This window comes from Ursus arctos, unplaced genomic scaffold (assembly GCF_023065955.2).
Source record: "Ursus arctos isolate Adak ecotype North America unplaced genomic scaffold, UrsArc2.0 scaffold_18, whole genome shotgun sequence".
Lineage (NCBI taxonomy): Eukaryota > Metazoa > Chordata > Mammalia > Carnivora > Ursidae > Ursus > Ursus arctos.
In genome coordinates, this window is record NW_026622852.1 from 34,308,417 (window position 1) to 34,324,616 (window position 16,200).

General features: G+C 42.0%; 1 protein-coding gene across 7 annotated transcripts in view; it reads right to left on the reverse strand.

The window, feature by feature from the left end:
• The window catches only part of LOC113260353 (phospholipid-transporting ATPase ABCA1), a 125,849-nt gene that overhangs the window by 61,637 nt on the left and 48,012 nt on the right, over positions 1–16,200 (reverse strand). For all 7 annotated transcript variants that reach the window (XM_044386769.3, XM_044386767.3, XM_026506085.4 and 4 more), the window contains 2 exons: positions 13,609–13,730; positions 11,382–11,558 (listed from right to left, as the gene is read on the reverse strand). In XM_044386769.3, the coding sequence (XP_044242704.1) occupies positions 11,382–11,558; positions 13,609–13,730 (299 nt within the window). The remainder of the gene's footprint in view (positions 1–11,381; positions 11,559–13,608; positions 13,731–16,200) is intronic.

The window sequence follows — 16,200 nt, forward strand, 5'->3', positions numbered from 1 at the left end:
GTCCTCAGGCCTCTGATCTCCCTTAACCACTCCACTCAAGTAGGTCTCGGTGATGCAACTCACAGATTATGTTAACAATCGTTCCACTAAGTAATCATGAGCAAAAACAGGTGGGAGGTTTTTGGTGCTTTACTTTCTTACTACAGGTTTACATCGTCACTAAAGGTTATCACATTAAAAGCTGACCCTACAGAACCTACAATAAGAAAACTTTTACAAGCTGAGAGGTCTCCTTTGGAAGGCATGGGAAGTAAAGGGTTTCTGTGCTTATATCAGGCCCATGGATGACACACGCTCAGGATTGCGCGGCAAACAAAAAACGCCAGATTAACTTAATGTCCTTTTTCACAACTTAAAATTTGGTAGTTAATCCATTTCTTTCATAAAGTCTGAATGGAAATAAGACTCTGATGACCCTCTTCTCTGGTTCTGGGGACCGGGGGTGGCTACCGAACCCTGGGCAAACGGCTCAAACTCCCCATGGCCTGATTTCTGCAGCTATGCAGCAGCGTTCGTGGTGCGCACGTCTGCTGGGATGGTCAAAAACGCGACGTGACAGGACGTGTGCAGAGCACCTCACTCAGCGCCTGGCACACAGTGAGCCCTCACAGTCCTCAGAAATGTCACCCCTGCCTTCCTCTTCCCTTCCCTAGAAATTTACTACCAAAACTGAAGGGTTTTCTAGTTCTTGAAAAGACATCCATCCTCTGTTTCCTGGCTAGTTCTCCAAGAACTGTCTCGCCTGTCGAGGCGTCCTCCCTCCGCTGAGCAGAGAGCTAGAGTTGTCATCTCGAAGCACACCAGCCACACCCAACGTGCGATTTCTAACACAAGAAATCCTCTTCAGGTAAGACTAGACCTAATTCCTGAAGACTTGAGATGAAGGCTTCTTTCCTCCCTAAGGCCCCCTTTTCCCTCAGTGTTTGCAAAACTGTGAAACAAAAGATGTTAAGCAGATGAAATATATACTTATATTTAGTAATGTTCCGTGGATGAACTATAACTACAGATGTATATTTATATCACACACGCACACATATAAACTTGCTCCAGGGCTGACACTTAGACTGAAAAACTGGAAGGAAAAATCATCACCTACGTTTAGGTATATGTGTGTATTTATACCTACACACATACACCCATGTATACGCACACACACATTTACCTTAATGCATATGGATGTGCCCCTTCTATTTATAGGGGTATTGATTTTTACCTTTATAGTAGAGATATCTTTCCTAAGTTCATTAAACAAACGTAGTGAATCTACAAAAAGGAAATACTGCATTTAAATAGTACCAATTGCCTTTAACGATAACCAAAACCATGGCAGACAACTGGGAAGGAGCAGCTTCCGCGGATACAGTGTGGTCCCAGAGCTCTTGCACCAGCACCAGCACCAGCTGCCATGTTTGTTAGGTGTGCAGCCTCCCAGCCCTCGGAGACCCTACTGATTCAGAAGTGAGGCATGTGAGCCAAGAAGCCTCAGGATTTTTTTGCACAGAGAAGTTCAAGAACCACTAAACCATAGCCCCTTGGGCAATGTTCATGCCTCTTTTTCACAGCCTACTTTGCACGGAGGTGGTTGTTTGTACATTCCACGTCTGGTCAACATGAGGCTGTCTGCTTTGGATGGTGAAGCACTGAAGAGAGACCAATCCATTCCCCTAGCCTCGACTGGGATCAGAGATGGTAAGAAATGCATGTGAGGCCAGAACGTCACACCAATTGAGTTCACAGCCACCAAGTACGAAAGGCCACATCTCTGAAACCTTAGCTATGCCACTGGCCTGTTGTCAACATTAGCAGTCACCTCTCCCCGGAAGGGTACTAATCAATCAGCCGTTCATGCTGTTCTTAGACGACGACTTCCTCATCTGAACGAATTTAAACTTTCATAGGTACTAATTTTCCCTTCAGGTTTTTCAACTTAAATGTCTTAACCTTTGAGGCAGGCTTATTCTTCTTGTTTTAAAAGCTACACAATTCAGCAAAGCTCCACGCATGGACACTGCAGGACTGTTTAACCCATGAACACCACAGCTGACCACAGACATAAATACAAGGACTTCATTACATTTACCATGGGTATCAGACCTTTACATATTCAGACACAAATGCGATACCACATCATATGGTTGTTGTCAATAGTCTGAGCTCTGGTTTGCTTGTAATTTAGGTTTTGGTCTCTAAGAGAAACACTGGCTAAACCCAGCCATAAGTAATAGGTAAGACAATCAATGTCATTATTAGGATCCCTTTTTACACTAATTGTTGTTTGAGATTAAATGCTCAGTATTCATGAATGTAAGTATTCGCAACCTATTGTCAATACAAACAAATATCCATTTTCAAAGATGTGTTGGAGTTACACACAATTCACCTTCAGCATCGTTTAAAGCTCAGGGTATCCAGATATTTTGCTCAAGACTTCATTTTACTTTTCTGGGCTTGGATGTTATAAAATACAGAGAAGAGACTGATGAGAATCTGCAAACTAAATATTACAAATTCATGGGGAAAAGATGGGCTATTTAATTACTATTGCTGGGACTAGTTGTTCATGTAAGAAAGATCAGAAAGTTTTCCATCTCACACTACTATACAAAATTAAGTTCTTGGCAGATTACAGAGCTAAAAGTAAAAAGTGAAAGTTGCAAATATATAGAAGATGTCTTTATGAACTTGGGGTAGGGGAAGGCCTTCAAAATATAAAAAGTCCAAACCAAGGTGGAAAAAATGACTTCAACTTTCAAAAGTAGAAAACTATGCACCAATAGACACCATAAACAATGTGAAAAAAATAAGCCAAAGACAGGAAGAACAGATTTTTTTAAATTTCAGTATATAAAGGAAATACCATGTAGCAGTTAAAATGAATCAGATGCTACATGTTATTGATACTGATGAATCTCAACAAGATAATGTGGAGTGAAAAAGACAAGTTGCAGATCAATATACACATTTATACGATGTGAACACCTACAAACCAATAGGGTATATTGTTATTAACAGAATGCAAATACATCCATATGGTATAAAGCAGAAAAGCACGCAACTCCAGGGTAGTATCTGTCTCTGAGGGAAAGAGATGGGAATACACAGGTGGCATCGACAACCCCTGTAATGTTTTATTTCTTGAAAAGAATCGGAAGCAAGCAAGGTAAATGACAGATGATGGTAAGGGTGGTCTTTGTATTAGGCTCTGCTTTTTTCTAAGTTTTCACTAGTTCATACTTTTTAATTAAGTTAAAAGAGGGAGAAAGGAGGAAAGGAGTAGAGTGGACAGGAGTGGAAGAAGGGTTAAGAGTGTAAGTTGGCTTGACTACATATCCAATCTGAAAGTTCCTTGAATAAAATTAACCCCAGGAAACATGCCCTGAAACTGGGCCACAAAATGAGGTCTGAGAACCACGTGCCTGCACCCACTATTAAATGTGGTCTCCTGCTAATATTTGACAAAGGAACACAAAGCTTGCAAGCTGGTATTTCCAAAGAGTTCCAATAAACAATGTATAGTTCGGAATTCCTACTATTATTTTTCCTAAACAAAACATTCCCTTGGCTATGAACTCACATGGGTCCCCCATTGACCACAGGAGGCAAGTGATTTTCTTGTATGAAGAAAGAGGGAAAAAGAGTGAAGATAAAACCTTTAGTGAGGGGCCACATGACCTATGTTAAGCTAACCAGAATTCATGTATTATTTGATATTTTTAGATTATAACTAAATACTGTAATATCATTACAGGAAGAATAGACAAATGCATATTATATTACCCAAAACGCTCCCACCATTTCTGCAACGTGTGTTAACCACAACATGGCAACATTGCCTAAAAGCACGACATTCTGGAGCGCTGGCCCCAGAATGACAAAGGCTATTGTGCCCATCTTTTTTGGGTCTAACAGATGATTTCATTATACTCTTTCTATTCTACTAGCTTAACTAAATTGTAAAAGACTGAAAATTTAAAAAGCAGTAACCTAGCCAAGTCAATTTGACTTTAATTTCTGAGCTGGTGTTTTGTTTTAACTCAGTGTCCAACATAGTCCCTGGCACAGAATAATTAGGTGGCCCAATAAATGTGTGTGGAAGAAAGACCAAAAGCAAGATAGAAGCACCTCAGGAGGGGCAAGAGATGAACTGGTGTGAGCCCTGCTTCAAAGGTCATTCAAATTCACCTCATCAAGTCACTCACCCTCTGGAGCCTTTCAGTGGGTTCTCTTGCTCTAAAGGATGAGGCCCAATGACCTAACACAGCTCCTGAACGCTTGCCTCTGCTAACCTGTGGTCGCCTCCACAGCATCCTGTCTTACTGTTCCTTCTCCCATCAAACTCCCCATAGCTACATCTGCTCCACTCTGAACCACTCAATCACGTGTGGTTCCCCTAAATACCACCTTCGTTTTTCTTCCCATTCTGGACCCCACACACAAGCCAGGTCCTGGAACATTCTTCTCCCTGCTCTTTACTTGACTAAACTTTATTCTTTAGGTCCCATCTTAACAGATGCTTCTTTCCTGATCCTCAAAGACTGGGTTAGTTAGTGTGGGTTAGGCCTACACAACAGCCAGCAGAGACTGCATCTGCTCCTTTCCTGGTCTGTCCCATCCATTGCCCACCAGCAGGGAAACAAAGAAAGCTGTACCTTGCTCGCCACTGCCCCCCTAGCCCAGCACATGGCACAGATCAGGGCTCAATATTTGCTGAATGAATTAATTTAATGTAAGTGTTTGTTTATAGACGATCACTATATAAAATAAAGACTGGGAGAGATTACCAATGCACTGAGAAGCCACAGTCAAAGAGAAATAGAAGACAGACCATCTGTGAAATTAAGTGTAACTGGAAACTCTTTTCAATTTACAAAAATCTTATCCCCATTCAAATTCTTCAGGGACTCTACTGCTAAACAATGTGGATGCATATATATTTGAATAGGATTTTCAATATAATGCACAATTTTATTTCCCCCCTGTGAATACATGTTACAATGTGTTCATTAGGACATTTCAAACTTCCCTTAATCTCAAAGTAAGCTAAAAATCTCTACTTCACTTTGCCCATATTGAGAAAATCCAACTCAGGGCTAAGATTTTATGTTTTAGCTCAAATGGAAAATAAGTAAGCCACATACCAGGTACAAAGACTACTGCCACCCAGAAGACATCTTACCTCTTTCCAATGATTCACATGACAGTGAAGTTTTCCTTTGAGGAATATTTTAGTATTTCTTACCAAAGTAGGGAACTGTAAAACTCATGTCTGAGGGAGGTACTGATCTTTTAAAAACAATTCAACAGTTTAAATAGTAACTTTTAAATTTGATGTGTTTAATGCAATTAAAATATTTTGCTATTTCTTTTTTTAAAAAGATTTATAGATTTATTGATTTATTTGAGAGACAGTGAGAGTGTGCAGGGAACAGAGGCAGAGGGGGAGGGACAGAGAACCCTGAGCAGGCTCCATGCTGAGTGTGGAGCCTGATACAGGGCTCAATCTCAAGACCCTGAGATCATGACCTGCGCCAAGAGTTGGAGGCCCAACCGACTGCACCACCCAAGTGCCCCAACTTTTTTGCTATTTCTAAACACAGTTTAATACATACACTACCACATGATGCAGGACCAAAATCAAACCTAACCTTAATTTAAGAAACAGCAGCACTATTCAAGGAAGAACTAGTCTGAGACAGAAAGGTCTGTAAAGATGGAGTAAGTCAAATTAACACTCTGTTTAATTCACCAGTTTATCTCCAGTTGTGTGCTCCCCTTTTCTGATAGGAATTAACTAAACAGTCTTTTTGTTTTTTAAAATTTTTTAAAAAATTTATTTGACAGAAAGAGAAAGAGAGAGCATGAGCAGAGGGAGCTGCAGAGGGAGAGGGAGAAGCAGACTCCCTGCTGAGCAGCGATACCGACACAGGGCTCCATCCCAGGACCCCAGACACTTAACCCAACTGAGCCACCCAGGTGCCCCTAAACACACAGTCTTAAGAGTGAAGCCATGAGGTGTGTCATTCTACCACTTACCAAATGATAAGGATTGCAGCGGACTGCAAGATGAAAACATACGCTGTAAACAGGTAGGCAACAATCAAACAACACCAAACAAAATGTGATACTTAACACAAATGTCTGAATTTTATGCAGGAAGAGAAAAGCAACTATTTTCTCCTGCAAAAAAATTCGCACAAATGCTTTAAGGGCTGCATGAGATAAGCTGAAGTATGTAGCCCCAAAAAGGAATGAGCCAAGCCCTTCTGTATTCCAAGCCTTTGTCTAAGGATCAAGAAGATGCTAAATAAAGAGCGTGCAAGACAAGAATGACTTTGTCTCCTCCTCCTCTATCTGTTCCTTCAATCTACACAGAGCCCAGCTGTGAGATCACTGGTCTTCTGGGGACCTCAGGGCACCACTCACTTTACCTCCTTTGTCCCATGAGCTGAGTTCTGCCTTTGCAAGAATATGCTGCATGCATCAGAAGACATGTGAACAGAGCTCTTTGTTCCACAGAAACAGAACTTTCCCTTTTAGGGTAAAGGTATCATCAGAGGTCAAAACAATCTAACCACATGGTTGTGCAGTCCTCAAGTTGTTACTAAAATGAAGATAAGCCCGTATGCCTGTCCTTCCTAACTCAAGAATCAGACACCGTTTGCTCCACCTCAAGGATCAGACACCAGTTTTGCATCACCGCGAGGATGGTGAGCCAAGACTAGAATCCAAGCCTAGCTAAGCCCACATTCTTTCCAGGCTTACAGTGTCCCGTGCTGGCGAAAATTGGTGTCAGGGAGCTGCTAGGGGCTCATCAGTGAAACTGGGAGGGAAGGACATCCCTCACTCTACAAACCCAGAACCTGTGAAGAATCCTCAAATTCCCAACCTCGCCTGAAAGTTGGTCCCCAGCGCCCACTAGAATGAAAGCTGCGTGTGCGCTTGTCTCCCCTCATCATGGCTGAAGCTCTAGCACCTTAGATCGGTACCGGTACAAAGCAGACATACGGTAAATCTTTGTTAGTTTGTTGATGCATGTCTCATGTCTTGTTCAGAGATGTTCTACTTCCCAAAGTCATTGCTGTCTCTGGCTTGCGCATTAAAAATCCTAGTGGGTAATGTTTATTATGGGTTGGAGTCACTCTCAGAATATGGGCAAGAAAATGTACAGAGCTGAAGAGGGACTAATTAAAATCCAGGAGCACTGAGGAAACATTTCAAACACATAATGGAATATACCTTTCAGTTAAAAAACATTTGTGGCAGGATGAGTGCCTTCCCCAAAGCAGTCCACATCCTAGTCCCTGGCACCTGAATATGTTAGATCACATGATAAAATGTACTTTACAGATATCATTAAAGTTATAAACCTTCAAACAGGGAGATGATCCTAGATTATCTAGATAAGTCCAATCTAATCACATGAGCCCATAAAGGCAGAGAACTTTCTCTGGCTAAAAGCAGAGAGATATGGCAGAAGGAAAAGACAAGAGAAATTTAAAGCATGAGAGGGTCTCGACCCAGTGTCGCTGGAGAGGGGCCACATGAAAATCATGAGAAGGAATGCTGGTAGCCTCTAGGAGCAAAAAGCGGCCTCTAGCTGACATCCAGGTAGGAAACAGGGACATCAGTCCTACAACTGCAAGGAACTAAATTCAGTTAACAACCTGAATGAGCTCAGAAGCAGATGTATCCTCAGAGCCTCTGAAAAGGAATACAGCACTATAAAGCCTCTGATTTCAGTCTCGTGAGACTCTAAGGAGTAGACCCAGGGGAACCACACTGCGCCCAGACTTCTGGCCTACAGGATTATGAAATAATAAATTCATGTTGTTCTAAGCTGCCAAGTGTGTGGTTATTTGTTACAGCAGCAATAAGAACCCAACACTATCAGCAAGGACCTTGACAACAGAAGCAAACAAATCCCTCTGGCCAGAATTTGCTAGTCCACTGTTACGGCTCCTTCTCACAGTCCCAAACAGATTGGAGGTTATTGAAGGACAGCAGAGAGAGGCCCCCATAAGACTTCTCCTCTGTCTGGGAAAGGTGGACGCTGCTTCAAGAAGGACCCGCAGGGAAGGCAAAGGAAAGTTCACCTGCCAGCCAAATGGAACAGGCAAATCCACCTTTCTGAGCAGTGAGACAAAAAAGTCACTGCTAGATAGCCACGATCCCCTCCTAGAGGCTGTTCTGTCAACAGTACAAATACTATGAACATAAGTCTCCCTTCATAAATGCATTTAACCTGGAGATAATATTTCATGTATCGACCTATCCTTGTACTCCTCAGAAGCCATCTTTGTGAGGATCTCCGTTGAGTCCACCTCCCAGAACATACCTGACACATAATGAATTTAACATAGTTCAATAAATGAGTATGTTTTTAAATTAAAAGGAGAATGCCTAATGGAAACCACCATTAATCCTGGAGAACTTTAAAAATGCAGTAACATTCTGACATCGGTATTAATTTTCATGCAAGGTATAAATAATTGAGGTGTACACATACATAAGAAACTACAGGGTAAGAAGCCTTGACAACATCTAGGCAAAGAATAAAATTTTTCACTGAAATGTTCTTCAGGACTACTTTGCTTGGCATCACCGATTCCTAACACAGAAGAAAATTTCCATCTTGCCAGCAATTGCTTTCAGCATGAAAATATTTCTATTGATGACTGACCTCTATTTATTAAACCCCTAACGTACGCCAGGCCCCTTGGTCACGCTCTTCATATGCATGACCAATAGTCACAAAGGTAAAATATATCACCTGAATGTAAAAGAAGAAGAAACTGAGGCTGACTCACACTAAAGTTATCCAAGGTCACACAGCTGGTAAAACTGCTGACGCAATGTTTGAACCCAGACGCAGCTGACCCCAAGCCCACGGCCCTTCCCCTCTGCCACACTTTCCCCCGTGTTGTCAAAACACTGTTGTCCAGAGGTCATCAGAAGACAGAGGCGGCACAGGAGAAAGAGAATACTCTTGGCTGAAAAACAGAAAACTAACCACACTAACTCCCCCCCCCCCCAAAAAAGAGGAGAAATGTTTCAAAACATGTCTTTCCTGAAAATCCACTTCAGGAACAGAAACACATATTGACACCCCAGTTTCTCTCCCCACAACGCTGCCCCTGGCACCTGGTTGCTGCTCCTGTTGTGTTTCTCAGTGTGATTCACTGCCCATTGCCAACGATGCTGCATGTCACATTCATCTACATCGAAAATGTTGAAATGTCAACCAAGTGGCAGGAGTAGCAGGCTGCTTAATGTAAATCAAATATCAATCCCAATGCTCCAATTAAGGCCCTGTTTAACTCAATCAATAAAAGTCACATTGCAAAATGTTTGGAAGTCATTTCATCCCAAAGGTATCCTTCAAAATCACCTCTATACAGAACAATTTTGACCACTCACCATACTCTAATTCAAGAGCCCCATTTTCTGACTTTATGCAGAGAGAGCTCTCAGCAACAGCTGATAGGCAGGCGCAGAACCTGAGATGCTCTCTGTGCCTAAGAAACGTGCAAAAAGCAGATGATAGCCACCTTAATCCCTGTCGTGAACCAACTGATCGGCAAGGCACAACCACAACAACAGGATGGGCTGCGATGTAGCTGACAGTTCTGATGGTGCATTTCCATGTACCCTATTATGCTAACCCCCCCAACCAGGGAGGGATGATTATCAGGTTGAAACCTAAACTGCCGACTGTCAGGTCACGAAGGCTACACTGTCATTCTACTTGGAGGGCAATTCAGACATTATGTGAGTTGACGGATTTTCCGGGTTGTGCACACAATAAGTGTTTAATCATTAAACAGAAATGAAACAATGAATGGGCACCAATGTAAATTATTATGTCTTCTAAAAGCACCATATTTCCAAAATTTGCATCATTCTGGCTGAAAGGGTGAACATTTCTCTCTTGTGGTGAAATAGAGCAAAATAGCTAAAACTGTACAAGGAAATGGTCTCACATTTCTAATAACCTTTGGCCCTCTATATCACACAACCCAAAAGGTGCCAACAGGCTGCATTTGTCTACACAAATGAGCTTAGGCAGCCACTTGGACCAGTTTTCTGGAACTGCAAACATCATCCCCACTTAGAAATATATATCTTATTTGGAAATTATACCATGGAAACATTAACCAATAGAATTACAGACCACTGAACGACTCAGTATTTTTTTTTAACTGAAACAGAGAATACTACTTCTGGAATAAAACAAAAACAGATCTTAAGCATTAGACCTATGCCCTTTATACTGACTGGTTTACCATCAACCCTGACACAGAAAATCCCAAGAATTCACAGTTTTCCTACTACCTTCATCTCAGGCAGAAGCTGCACCATCACAGAGTCAAGGATACAGGAACTTCTTGATGGTCACTAGTGTATAAACCACAGAAGATGTTTCCAAGATCACTTTCTAGGGTGTGATCCAGGCACAGCGTCCAGAAACTGGACCTTCTTTCTATCCTTGGGATAAAGGATCTCTCTAGAAAGAAATTATGCTGCACAAAGTCCCAGAAGATTCTACATCTTTTTATTATAATGAGGAATGTCTCTTTCCAGGCACATCCTTCTTCCAAGGTTCTTTCCCTGGTTTTAAGAGAATCTACTGACAAATCAGAGTGCTATCTGGGGAGGAGACCAGAACACCGGATGCTAAATGCTGTTGTTGGAGAGACAGTCACCAGAGCTCTCAGAAAATCCAAAGACATACACCTGTTCTGGAACTATACCCAACCCTCTGATGACCAAAATGCCCAGGTTCATCTGTATTCTTTAAGAATGAACATGTATACTCTGGACCACTTCTCTGAACTACTGATTCCTAGGCTAATCAGACTTTGTTGCAATTTTTTTTCTGCAAATGCACTTTTGTCATGGATTAATCTAATTATTGTGTGTGCTCCCATCCAATTCCAAGGTTTTCCCACTGTGACAGCTTACAGTGTTTCCTTGCTGAGATGCTCTCAAGAATGGATATCCATCTTCCCATCAATGATTTTGAGACTTTGTTTTTAATCTGGGGAACCCCTTCTCCAAATGAACTCTAATCTCAAATGTTGACAATAAAACAAAAATAAAAACAAAACAAAACCACAAAAAACGGGTCTTCTCTGAAATAGGCACAAAAGACCTGAGGCTTAGATTCAGAGCCATACCCAACTCATTCTTCCCCCTTTTACCTTTTGGGGAAAAGCCCAAAGGTTTGAAAGAACAGGATACAACTGAGCTAAATTACCTCTCAAACTCCCAGCCAGCCCTATGTTTCTACAAAACAAAAAATTATGTTGTCCAGGGAGAGTGTTCACATTTCAAAAGCATGAGTGCTTGAAGCTTCTCCACACGGCAAGCCGACTCACCAGGATCGGTTTCAGGATGTCCATGTTGGAATGAAGCACTTGCTCTGCTGAATCCAGTTTCTCCCTTGGCAAGCTGCAAAGCTTGGAAACTTCTTGTTCACCAAGTTGAATCACCTCTTCTAATTTTGATCCACTGCACAGATTGGTCAAATGTAACTGGTACCCTTGCAAAAATACCTGGAAGCATTTTATGGAAAGAGAGACAAGCAAAACCGGGTTACAAAGAGGCAAAGCTGGGTCAGTACAGCTCTGCACAGTCCAATGCATCAGAGCTCTTTCCCGACCTTTGGAATGTACCAAGACACAATCCGACAGGAAACATAAAGTCTGAATGTTTTGTTTGACTCATCGTCTCCCACACTCTTTTCCTTGTGAAGGGAAATCCTTAGTCCAACTCTTATTCTCAAAAGTGGGACACATGATTCAGGAAATAGGAATTGAAAGTCTAAACTCCTGAAACCATTTTTATTATTTTATTAGAGAAAAACATTCTCATTATTTTGGAACATATGATATGTTAAACTGCGGCTGGGCTGAATTATGAAAAAAAAGTATTCATACTATTTACTTACAGGTATAGCTATTTCACAGATGCAGAAAACTATGTTGAAGCAATTTCAGAATTTGGACTCTTCATTTTATTTGCCCCAGAGAAGAGTACCAGAAAGCCAAGCCTCTTAGGAAAAGGCCTCATTGAAGGCCAACTCTAAGTCATTCTTGTGCATTCATTATAAGAGACCCCTTAGAGAGCCTTTCCTTGGCCATATTTTGTTTTCTTAAATAACTTTTCTGGGCTTCAATAAACTGTACTTCTTCATACAGGGTCCTTACTGTCCGTTAGACAGCAAATTCAGTAAGAGGAGGGGCTTGCTATTTTGCTCATGTTGTGTCCATAATGCTGAAACATTATCAACAGTAGGTATTTGTGGAATGAATAGATAATGCAGATTGTGTATTATCCCATTATTATCTCCCCCGGTTAGTTTAAATTAGTGCAGCTTGACCTGCTTCTAGTACAACCTAGTGTCAGTGATGGACCAAAAGCCTCTCCAGGCCTATGTAGCTTTTTAACAATGCAGAGCATTCGGCCTGCCATGGTTTCCATGAAGTTTTTACCTACTACCAAACACACAAGTGCACTTCCGTTTTACTCCTTTCTCCAAGTAGTCCTTGCTGTCAGCCTACCTTCAGTATCTGTGTTTGAGAGCACTGACTATGGAGAGACCTGAATACCATGCAAGGACCACCTCCACACTTAGGATGCCCCTTATTTTCAACTGATCTGATGCGACAGATATGAAATTGGCAGGGGGGAATGGAAATTGTGCTAAATGCAACTGTTTTCATAAGCTTGCTGCCTTTGGCCCATCTCCCAACCATACAAATGGTAAACACAAGGCATATTTTCCTAGTTTCATAAGGGCAAGTGGTAAGCATATTTTTCTAATTTTAAAAATTCTACATCATGTAAAGCGAAGATCTTATTTTCAGGCATAAACATTTCCACTACTTCTGCTTAGTGTAAAGATAAGCTAGTGTGTAGATGAGACAGGGTAAAGAAGCAGGGCCCCTTTCTGCCAAAGAATAAATTTGGGAAGCTTCTCTGAAAAATTGATAACCATTCAACCCAGGTCTGCTACTCGCTGCGCAGGAGCTCTATGATATCTAATTACGCCAAAGGAAGTTTTCTAAGAATCTAAGATTAAAATTCTATATAAACACGAATATTACTTCCTGGTTTTACAAATTAAGGGAAAAAAAAGCCATTTTTCTCCTTACATATTCTTCTTATCCATCATTAAAGGAAGCATTAAGTTTTTAACATCTCCTGTCTTAGATTTTATGGACAGCTGCTCTGTTCAATAATCCTCAACTCTAGTTATGGTCTCAGAACTGTGAAAAATTTTTTAAAATGTTTAATTCATCTTAACTTAAATTCATCCCCCCCCCCTTTGGGGGGAAGTTATCAACAAATGCCAGTTGACAGGCAGGAAATCGGTTTTATTTCAACCAGTTGGCCCACGATGCCAGGTTGCACATTCCACTCTCTGGATGGTTTGGCAATGCCAACCTAATCAGAGAAGTAAAAATGGGTAAAGCTGAACTTGAGCTAATAACCTCCTTCAGCACCATTACCAAGACAGGGGTTTATTCATTTCTTTCCAGACACTCTTAAACAATGTAACTGCCATCAGCCCCACCAAGGAAGCTGAACATCGCAGCTTACCTTGTGGAGACTGACACTGGCCCCCAGCATTTTGTCCACAGTAAGCCTTGGCAGAGAAAGGTTGTAAGTCAGGAATTCAGAGAAGGTTTCATTGTCCACTAGGAAATCCTGAAGCTTCAAGCCTGCAGAGAAATAGTATTTTATTTTCATCTGATAAGTTAAAAAAAAAAAAAACACGATGGGAGGTGGAGAAAAACATCTTAATACTGATGGCCTCGTTTTAAACCAATTGATAATCACAGGCTTCTGGCGGAAGCATACGGAGAAATGATTTTCAGGGAGCTTTGCCTTACAGGAGAGATGAAAAGAATGCTTTCTGTGGATGTATAGAACTAAACTCCAAGTGTGCTCCTAGACTCAAACAGTATGACACGCTCACACAGCCTTTCCTTATTTTCGAGGAAAAAGCCAAACCTTTTAAGTAATCTCGCCCATCCCATCTGAGATTTGTGAACCTAACCCCAATACTCCTATCTCTCAAATGCCACCTCAGCTAAAAATCGGCGGTATTTAAAGCCTTAGTCCCACAAGCCCCGGGAGGCTGATCTCCTCTTGATGCAGAACAGTGGTTCTCAAACTTGAGTGGACAACAGAATCACCTGAAGGCTTGTTAAAACCAATTTCCAGTCTCCAACCCCAGAGTTTCTGATTCAGCCAGCCTGGGATGAGGCCAGAGAATTCACATTTCCAAGGAGCTCCCAGGTGAAGCAGATGCTGCTGGCCTGGGCCCCCACACTTTGAGAACCATTGAGCATTACGCATATCAAAGCACTCTCACAGATGTGATCTCATTTTGATTCCAACTGTGGAACACATGATACAGAGCTCCAAACCCCAGATCTGCTAGACTTTAAGGAAACACAAGCATATATTTAAAAATCAGCCCTACTAAATGACTGGATTGCTCCAGGGTTTCATAAAGAATCCCTTTAATAATAAACCCTGCAGGTACATTCCAGTGTAGTGAAGCAGAAAAAGCACTGGCCAGAAGTCCAGAATTTTAGTCCCCAGAGTTGGAGATTGTGCCTGGTGGTGTCATTGGGGCATTTCATATCATCTTTCTGAACCTCAGCTTCTTTATCTCTAAAATGACATATTTCTGACCAGATGTTGGGTGGGGGCCCCCTAACTCTGAAATGCTACCGTTTTCCCTGCCCTATTTCATTTGACTGTCCACTTCTCCTTCTGCCCCACCCTCTTAATAACCCAACTTCTTTCAATAAAGAGAAAACCAGCTCACCATGACCACGTGACTAGGCAATGCTCCTTTGCAGACTACAGCCCACAGGCCCAGGCACTAACAGACCTCTAGGGGGCAAACCTTGCAAACCCAATCATTTAACTGACTCGAAATACAGGTTGAATCTGAAATGGGGCTACAGTGTGAGGCTTAAAGAGAGGACAGGAATTAATCCTGGAAGTGAAGGGGGGTCATGTGCAGAGATAAAGCAGAAGGAGGGCACAAACACCCAACCAGACTATCATCATTGCTGCCTGATCCAGGTATGTTCCTAAGAAGACTTGCATAATTTAGAGCTATAGAAAGGATAAATTAAGCAGGATTCACATCTCTAGAGGGATGACTGTTGGTTACACCTAACATACTAACGCCCCGTTATTCCTCATGACACCTTCAAGAAGCTGTTCCTTGCCCAGTCAGTGTCCCTACTCAGAAGAGGTCCTCCTGCAGATGAACGCCAGCCCAGTGCTCCCCATCGTACAGCACATTATACTCTTACTGCAGGGCTCACTCCCACAGTTGCCAAACCTCAGAGCACTTAAGATGCACTTAGGGAGCACACAGAAATGCAGTTTCTTGGGCCCAATTCCCAGAGATTCTGAAATAGTGGATGGAGAGTGCAGCCTAAGAATCTGTATTTTAATAAGCATTTCTAGTACTAATGCAGGGAGTCTGGGGACCATACTTTAAGGAATCTTTTTTTATTTGCATATTATCTCCACTAAACTATGCCCCTGGGATACAGAATATGTGTGTGGGCGGGGTTTTTTAAGCAAGGTCTACAACCAACATGGGTCTTGAACTCACAACCCCGAGATCAAAAGCCACCTGCTCTACCGACTAAGCCAGCCAGGTGCCCCCAAAATATGTGTTTTATCTCTGTATCCCTGTGCCCAGATCAAAGCCTGGTAAAGAATTACTGGTCATTACAAAGAATGATGGCTCAATCATAAATACTAGGAGGTGAGATTAGGGCTGGGAAGATTCGAGAAGTATCTCAGCAGTATCACAGATTTTCTTTTAGTTGAGTAGGGCCAAGAAGGGCCCAGAGATATCAGGACAATTCCTAGGCTACATTCCAGGAGTAAACAGGATCCCTATATTATATTCCCAGGGACACAAAGTAACATCCAGGTGTTTACCCCAACCATAGCTTCCAAGAAGGAAGGTAGGAAAGCTAGTGGCTTCAATCGAAGCCTGGCATGAAAAGCCAGACACTGACCACTGTGGAACAATGGGAAAAACACCATAAGGAGGGGTCAGAAAACCTAGGCTCTGTATCCATTTATTCGCCAGGACATTTCACCCAAGCTGTGTCTCCACTGCCTTGCTTTGTAAAATAAGGGGTGAAA